Source organism: Rhinolophus ferrumequinum, chromosome 2, assembly GCF_004115265.2.
Source record: "Rhinolophus ferrumequinum isolate MPI-CBG mRhiFer1 chromosome 2, mRhiFer1_v1.p, whole genome shotgun sequence".
NCBI lineage: Eukaryota > Metazoa > Chordata > Mammalia > Chiroptera > Rhinolophidae > Rhinolophus > Rhinolophus ferrumequinum.
In genome coordinates this window covers 47,313,637-47,322,318 of record NC_046285.1, presented here as the reverse complement: position 1 = coordinate 47,322,318, position 8,682 = coordinate 47,313,637, and the positions used below count along the sequence as shown (strand labels likewise).

At 42.7% G+C, this 8,682-nt stretch overlaps 1 protein-coding gene across 1 annotated transcript; it reads right to left on the bottom strand.

The window, feature by feature from the left end:
* Positions 1-281: 281 nt before the first annotated feature.
* On the bottom strand, positions 282-8,662 carry DTX3L (deltex E3 ubiquitin ligase 3L). The gene is made up of 5 exons (XM_033126649.1): positions 8,438-8,662; positions 7,169-7,380; positions 3,757-5,298; positions 3,145-3,362; positions 282-2,274 (listed from the first exon to the last, which is right to left on the bottom strand). Exons 1-5 carry the CDS (start codon positions 8,625-8,627, stop codon positions 2,205-2,207), a joined length of 2,232 nt encoding a protein of 743 aa, XP_032982540.1. The 5' UTR covers positions 8,628-8,662; the 3' UTR covers positions 282-2,204.
* Between the last annotated feature and the right edge of the window lie 20 nt (positions 8,663-8,682).

Sequence of the window (8,682 nt, the reverse complement as noted above, 5' to 3'; positions counted from 1 at the left end):
CAGAAACCCTAGGAGCAAGAGGGCAAGTATAGTTTGATGAGGTATCGCAGATGCTTTCTCTAGAAGGAGAGAAGAGATGAAATCTGCAGCCTACTTTTATATTTGTAGTACCTTATGTGATAAGGAGGACAAATATTAAGAAACGTGATTTTCACAGCTGAAAGTGGCACCAGTGCAATCAACAGAAGTTTTGTTGTACACTGTATGTGTTGTAGGAAACCACTGGAATTTCAACCTACTGAAAAAAAAAAAGGGAGTGGGGAAAGAACACAGACATTCTGTTCCTAGTATGGATATAACTTTATTTAAAGCAGATATAGATGATAATACCTTCTACAGAGCAAAAGCAGCAATCCAAAGGCTCACTAAGCACTCACACCATTAAACTGTCTATGCACACACTACATTGCCATCAAGGATGCAGACCTTACCAGGAACCAAACTTTTGGGGTTTTTTTGAAGCAAGTTTAGCAAAAAGATCAGTAGATACAAAACAATTAATCATAGTGGTAAAGACTTTATTGATCACCAAAAACCAAATACATGAACTGATTTTTTTAAAGAAAGACTTATCATTTAATTTGAGGTCCCTTAACTTTCTGGACAAAGGAAAAAATTCTGAGTTTTAAATTCTTCAAATAGGATTTCTTCAGAGGAAATCTGCTGTGAGTGCTATAATCCATTTCTGAGACAAGCGCAGAATAACGGGAATTCCTCAGCCTGTTCCATGGAGAAGAACCCTTGCAGGAGGCAGTATAGCTCTGCGGTGCCAGAAGCCTTGTTGCCTGACTGTCTCCTTCAAATCCCAGCATGTCTACGCAGTAACTATGTGACCTTTATCAAGGTATCCTCTCTGTGCATCAATTTTCTCAGTTATAAAATGGGGATACTAACAGATTCAATCAAACAGATATAAAGCTCTTATAAAGGAGACAAAATAAATCCACAGTAAGTATTAACCCTCTGACCAAAAATGTATATGAGTGTATACGTGTATCTTTAGGAAAATAAAAGGACATCTCTTTCATCATTCTTGAAGAGAGACTGGGGCATGGATAACCAGATAATTTGCTACTCTTTCTTCTGGCTTGGAGAACCATTTAAAAGTAAATTTTGACATCTCATATATTCCTTATAGTAGGCTCAACTCTTGCCTTTTCTGTCCAGAGAGTATCAAGGAGAAGGATTTTAGGGAAGAAAACATGACTTAGTGGGACGCAGTAAAAGGATGGATAAACTACTCCTGGGGTGTGGGGCTTCAGTTACTGAGAAAATGACAGTCATGGGAAACTAAAGCTAGATTATGTATACTAAAACTGGAAGTGGGATATACTCAAAAGTACAGAGGAAACAAAATGTTCAGAAATGTATAGCATTACTATGGCTGGTAAGTGCACCCCATATAGCAGATTACAAGGATGGGACGAGCGAGGACTAAGTTAGAGGCCTGGCCAGAGTTCAGAGTTCAGAGGCCAAGTGGTTGGCATAAGAAATGCAGTTTTCCAAATCGGTGGTGGACACTCTGGAAATGACTTCTTACTCCTGCCTCTGCTAAAGATTTAGGGAGCATCTATCCCTCTGCTGGGTTATTAGCAATCTGAGTCAGGCAGCAGAAATGTATTAAGTACCAACTGTAGACCAGGCTCTGCGTCATGAAAAACAATAGCCATATGCTATTTATTCCCAAAGGTTGTCCAATCTCTGCTCCAGGCCACTTTTCTGGCCATGAGAGAGGGGAACGTGTGTCTCTTAATTTTCCATAACCAAAGCCTCCCCCAACCTTCACACTAGGATTTTACCTTTAGGGTACTTAAAAGGGCAAACCAACCAACCAACCAACCGACTAAAGGGCCACCCCAGAGGTGGTAATAAAAAGAGGACCTACAGGCAGCAAGCATTTCAAGTGAAGAACATAGAAGATGATTTCAGACCCACAGCGCTCCCCCCCCCCCCCCCCCCCGCAACAAAGGATGAGGCACAATAACTCTGCAGCAAAATCCCACACATCGTTGGGGCTCTTATCTTCCATGAAAAGTAACATTCCAGAAATGACAGATTACAGATTCTTACTCTTACATGAACCCCTTCTTGAGATAAACATTTTAGAAAGGTGATTCTACATAAGGATTTAGATTGGTATTTACTCTGCTTTTTCAACTGTTTCTTTTGAAAGTGTGGGTCAAGATGTCCTTCCAGCAGTCTTCTTACTCAATTCCTTTATCTTTCAGCTCCTGTTTGACACGTTTCAGATAATTGGGATCAGGGTAGCCATACCTGCAGAAGGAAAAGTCCCTTAGCTTCATCACACATGATTTCAAAGAATCTGCACAGTAGGTCCCTGGCTTTACCACTGTGTTGAAAACATTCACAAGCAATCCTGAAGGCAGATAGATGACTTATAATCACTTGTAAGAGTGCAGATGTGAGTCATTTAGCTAGTGAGTAAGCCTAGCTGGATCTGCCTTCCAACAAAACTTTTTATTCTCATAAAATTAGTATACCATGTTATACTATAACATGTTACACATACATATTATATATAAACATACTGTATAGTATATATTTCTATATTTTATATAGAAATATATAGTATATGCTACAGGAGGATTTTCAAATTTAGAAAATTTGCGAAAATCTCAGGATGTTTTCCCCTAAGGGTCTAAGGTATTCTATCTGAATTTCATTAATGATTGGATTGTAATTTCCAATTATACAACGTTAAATAAGAGTTTTTCTAGAGTACTATTAGCCAAATGAATTTAGGATTTCTATGGACTGATGGGAGAAGAGAGGAGAAGAAAGGGTGATTTTAAAAGAAGGCAAAGTAAATAACATTCCTAGGATTTACCCTTTAAATAGACAGGAAACCCCAAATTAAGTCACCGTAGATACCATTCATCTTGGATTCTGAAGACCCCTGCCATTTGATGCAAAGTTTAGTAACTGCATGATACTTTGTGGTTGGGAGGGTAGAAGGTGATTGGAACCAATCTTTCTGCCTGTGGGATTAGCATCTCTCAACATACTTTACTATATCCAATCCCACTGCTATAAACAGTCTCCTTATAGCCACATCCTCAAATTGCCGTATCTTACAACCTCTAAACTCTGTTTAGCAACCATTAAGTTTCAAAAGGTTCTCACCTATCTGGTCCCCCACGTTGGCTCGTTTTGTGATGGATATCATTCCATGTAATGACATTTGACGCTCCTGAAACTCGAGAGTCTCCCACTGTGAAAATCAGCTTTTGTTGAAAGGCCCTACGAAGTAATCTCAAAACCTCCCCTCCTTCCTCATTATCAGGCAAGAAGGCAGTTCGCTGTATTCCAAAGTATTTCTCTCCTGGATTTGGGTGCTTTTCCTGTATGAAGACAAGAAAATGTCACATGAAAACACTTCCCTATCTGAAGTTCACTATACAGATAGATGTGTTCATTTGCAGATAGAAAAAAATAAAGTATTGAAGGTTTGCTCATATTCCCAATAATTCATATTTCTCTTTCCCCAAATTCATGCTGAGAACACCATCCACCTTTCTCCCTCTTCCCACCCTAATATATAATCACCACCCACCCTTTCTCTGCCTTAACGGACACAAAAGATACCTAAGTTATACACAAACATTGTTACCTTTATCACTATTTGGGAAGAAGTCAACTGGGAAGCCCACTGTCTAACTGGTAACAGAATAGTCTCTTTTGCTCTGGTAATCCTAACACACTGGAAAGAAACCCATGGACCTCATAAACACTTACTGTTTGTATGCCTCCTTTCATATCATAATTAATCACGATGGTGCCACAGCTTTCGTAACCTGGAAGTGACCTGGTTATGTAAGTGACATTCATGGTTCCCTCTGGCTGATTCCCTTTCTGGACACCGTAGGAAGTCTGGCATATAGGACAGACTGGCTTATACGTCATGGCTTCCGTGATACAAGGGCCGCAGAATTTGTGCTTGCACTTTGATAGCACAATTTCGTCTGTAATGGGCTCCATACAGATGACACACCGGTCCTCTTCCTTGCCCACTCCCGATGCCTCAGAACCGGCAGTGTGCTCGAACGCTCGTGAAGCTGTTTCTGAATCATTACTATCAATGTCCATGGGTGTTTCGTGATCCTCATTCCATTTCTCTCCTGCTAAATGGGACATTCCCTCTTTTTTAAAGATATACTGCTTTGCCTTTGCAAGGTGATTTGGCAACCCAGTCAAAATCACTGACTCTTGATTTATCATAAAGTGTACATATGGATGCCTTTTTTTAAAGTCATCATTGAACTTGGTCCCATATAACTGCTTTCTCGCCTTGCCCAAAGGTTTCAGTGAGAGAACTTCTGTCATCAGCTGACATGAGAGATGTTGATAGGCATCGATGAAACTTGCACAAGCATGCACAGACAGATCCAACTCCTTGCACCTGGGTTCAAACAGGATGTGGGTTTTCTGATTTCTCCCCAAAACCTTATTTTGAGTGTTGTACTTTTCTTCTATCGCCAATATGTCCTGGACTAATTCAGCTTCTAAAAGCGTATAGCGAGCAGTGTCAACCTCAATTTCATTCGTTATACCCCTGGCAGGCAGTATTTCCACAGGTGCCCCGACAAAACTTTCACAGATTTGGAGGTCAAGAAAATACTTGGCGGCTGAAATGTCATCTTGAGTCCCAATGAGATTTAATTGACTTCTATTCTCTTTTATTAAGACCTTTGGGAACTTGTGACTCAATTTCTGTTTGATTTTATTTGCCTGCTTACTGTCTGCTAAAACAATACATTCCAGCTTCAGGGTTCCTATGGTCTTCTGAATTTCACTGATAAAAGATTCTTGAGCTACTCTGATGTCACCTGATTGACTTGAGGTAAAGTCTATAGAGACCATATTTGAACTTTCCTGCCTTTTTATTTTTATACCAAGTCTTTTCTCCACCAAGTCCACGTTCTCAGGGTAGAAATATGTGAAGTATTCAAACAAAGGCAAGGAAACTTTATAATGGTTGCTTTTTCCTTGTGACCTGGTTTTTCGGTCAGAGGGAGAAACACAGCTGTTCTGGCCCTGCTGATGGATTGGCTCCCTCTCTGTTGCCAAAAGGGAAGATTCATGTTTCCGCTCACTTTTTAGGAGTTGCTCACTCAAGAACCCATGTATTTTTTCAATATCTTCAAAGTCACCACACACCTTCTCGATTCCATTGTAGCCCTCCATTTTTTTGACATTGGGGCAGAGAGTGGTTATGTATTCCCTCTGCTCTTTAGAGAACAGGTTACAGTTCAGGTCAGCTGTGACAGCAAGAAAGATCTGAAATTTTAAAAGGAACAAATAAAATCTCTCAGACATTCAGGCCATCAGTTTCCTCTCAGGAGAATAGGCTAGAGACTAGAGAAAAAAACATATGTCCTTCCTTAGCAGAGGGTGACTTCTTTCAAATCCTCTTCACAGAGGATGTAGCATGCTAAGCCCAGAGGTTCTGAGCCCTGTCTGCCCATTGGAATCAATCTCTTGGGGAGTTAAAAAGGAAAAAAAAGCCAAGGCCCAGGCACCCCTCCAGAAATTCTGATGTAAATGTAGAGCTTGGGCACGACCATTTTTAAAAGCTCTGAGGAGAAAAAGACTATATTCTAGAGCTGCCACTATCTGTTTGACCTTGGAGAATGGGGTGTAGGGAAAGCACTTCCTTTTTCTGGGCAAGCTGCTGTGGTTCTCACTAACGAGTCTGTGAGCCTGGAAGAGAGCCATAAATCTGAAGAGGATGTATTTTCCTACTACTGTGTTTTGTTTACTTCAACCCCTTCCTTTAAAATAAAATAAAAATAAATAACTAAACACCTAACCACATGCAATGTTGGTGGGCCCTCTAAACCCTAACCTTTAGAAGATCAAATATAAGACAAGCACATCAGACCAGGCTAAAAAAGACAGACACATTGAATGTAACATAAAAGCAAGATTTCTAATATTTTGTTCCTCCTCAAGATCTTTGCACATGCCATTTCCTCTGTATGTACCATCCTTCTTCCAGGTCTTCCTTCAAATGTTTCCTCAATCCAGTCACTTCTTAAACCTCCATCCGGACCACCCAGAGTCCAAGGTATTATCATCTTGCACCTGGTCCACTGCAACCCTCCTAATTGGACTCTGACCTTCCACTCTAGCCCCTGCCTACATTCCGTTCACACAGCAGCCAAACTGATCCTTTAGAGATGCACATCGGATCACTCCACTCCCCTGGCTCAGCACCATCTGATAATCCCCTACCATTTAAATTAAAATCCAGTCTTTACCTTCATCCCCAAAGATCGGACTCTTCTGGATACCTCTCCAAGTTCCTCTCCTATCACTCTCTCCCTTGCTCACTACTCTCCAGCCACACTGGCTTCTCTCCTTGAAGCTCCTGGGGCTCAGGATTTAAGCTCCTGTCTTGGGGCCTTTGCACTTGGGGCCTTTGCACCTCCACGTACAACATTCTTCCCTCAGAAATCCACTTAGCTAGCTAGCTTCCTTACTTCACTCATGTCTCAACTCAGATGCGACTTCATTAGACAGGCTTTACTTGATACCCTATTTAAAGTAGTGGTTCTGTCACTGTCTGCCACTTATCCAGCTTTCTTCTTCTTCTTAGCACTTTCACTGGCAGACATGTTATTATAAACCTATTTGTTAGCTGTTGGTGTCTGTTTCCCTCACTAGAATGGGAGGTCCCTGAGGGCAGGGTCTGCTGTGTTCCTGGCTGTATCCCCAGCTCCTGTAATCGTGCCTGGCACTCAGTAGACAGTTGATAACGATTTGTCAAATGACTCTTTGCTTGGCTGGCTCCTTCTCATCATTCAAGCCTCAGGCCAAATTTGTCATCTCAGAGAAGTTGTCTCTGACTTCTGGTCATAAGTAGTGCCACCCTTCCCCTTCCTGGCCCTGTCCGTCAATCTGTATGGCACATACCACTTTCTGAAATTGTTTTATTTATTTTATTTGCTTATGGTCCTTCTTTGTACCTCCCCCTCGCCCAGCAGGGACCTGTTGTGTTCATCTCTGTGTGTTCCAGTGCCTAAGACAGCGCCTGGCTCATACATAGTAAGTCCTCAGGCCAATAACTGTTGGGCCAATAATGAAAGGTATGGTGACTGGAGAGCAAGTTGCAAGCACATACCCAGCTCCTTCTTTCAATACTCACCTTTTGGCCACAGGAATCCACAGCATTAGGAATATGTTCTTCAGGTGGATGCTTCTCATCAGACCTCACCCCTTCATGTGACTGTGTGAGCGAAGACATTCTGGGTCTCCTATTTTTCTCTATTGGATTTTCGGTGGGTTCCAGGAAGATAGGCACAGGTTTGTCCTTAACCACAATTTGGTGCTTTTCCTTTTTCAACACTCCCTCCTTAGCTTCAGTGGAGACATTAAACACACACATACACATAGGCATATAAGTGATTTCAAATCCTCTTACTGTGTTTCCCCGAAAATAACACCTAGCCGAACAATCAGCTCTAATGCGTCTTTTGGAGCAAAAATTAATATTAAGACCCAGTCTTAATATTAATATATAAGACCGGGTCTTATACAATATAATACCCGGTCTTATATTAATTTTTGCTCCAAAAGACGCATTAGAGCTGTTTGTCTGGCTAGGTCTTATTTTCAGGGAAACAGGGTATTCATGTATCTGTAGCCTGCCCCGGCATCCTGGGATGGTGGTTGGTAATAGGGGGTGTGAGAGAGCTATTCAAAACTCTCAAGCAGGCAGCTTAAGTTTTACTGCAGAAATGAAATCTCAATGATATGGAACATCGTCCACTCATTAAAAGTCATGTCTCTGAAACTGTCTCGGTTTCCCATTTCAATGATGTGGAATAATATTCATCACATAAAGTGGAGTGAGAAAAGTAGGGAATCAACAGTGCAGACTCCGAATTTTGTAAATATACATATGTGTTTACTGACGTTCATAGAAATAGCCTGGAAGAAATATACGAAAATGTTCACATTGTTTATCTCCAGGTGGTTTTCTTCTTTTTGTCATTTCTATAGTGCGCATATATTACTTTTGTAATCCTCAAGAATAAATCAAAGGAATAATTATTTAAAACATAAAAGTGGAAAACCTAAAGGGCACGGGGTGACAAACGTCTGGGGTAGGGAAAGGTGCTTTTTTGAGAGCTGAGAAATACTATAAGGCAGGACGAGGATACTGGAAAGCGTGAACTCGAAGGCGGCGCTGTCAGACCAAGATCCCAGACTGGGCACCTCTGGACTCCATCCTCCGTGGCTGCGGGCTGCGTCTCTTGTCAGCAAGAGCCCGCGGTTCCCGTGCCCCATCAAACAGGTGCCATACTTTCTCCCGCCCTCTCTCCTAGGCCAGCTCACACTGGGTTAGCCTGGAATCCCGTGAGGCTGGGCCGCAGGGGCGGCCTTTGCAGCCCCAGCCCGGCCCGCGGCTCACCTGCCCTTTCCACGAACTCCACCACGAAGGTGCCCGGCGCGCCCGGGCCCAGGGGTCTAACGGTGCACTCCCCGCCGCCGGAGCGCCGGCTCTGCAAGTAGCGTTCCAGCTTCCGGTGGAGAGGTTGCTGGAGATCCGTCTCGGACACCCGCACGAGCAGCGGGGACGGCGAGCGGCGGTTCGAGGCCATGGCTCTCGGCGTCGAGCTGGCGCACCGGCTCCGGCCTCTGCTGGGACAGGGACTG

Bases quoted from the DNA above. Each gene is read 5' to 3' on its own strand.
- DTX3L (XM_033126649.1), bottom strand. From the start codon at position 8,627: ATGGCCTCGAACCGCCGCTCGCCGTCCCCGCTGCTCGTGCGGGTGTCC. The intron at 7,381-8,437 runs GTGAGCCGCGGG...TCTCCACTGAAG, and splicing joins GGAGTTCGTGGAAAGGGCAG to CTAAGGAGGGAGTGTTGAAA. The intron at 2,275-3,144 runs GTGAGAACCTTT...TTCCTTCTGCAG, and splicing joins CAACGTGGGGGACCAGATAG to GTATGGCTACCCTGATCCCA.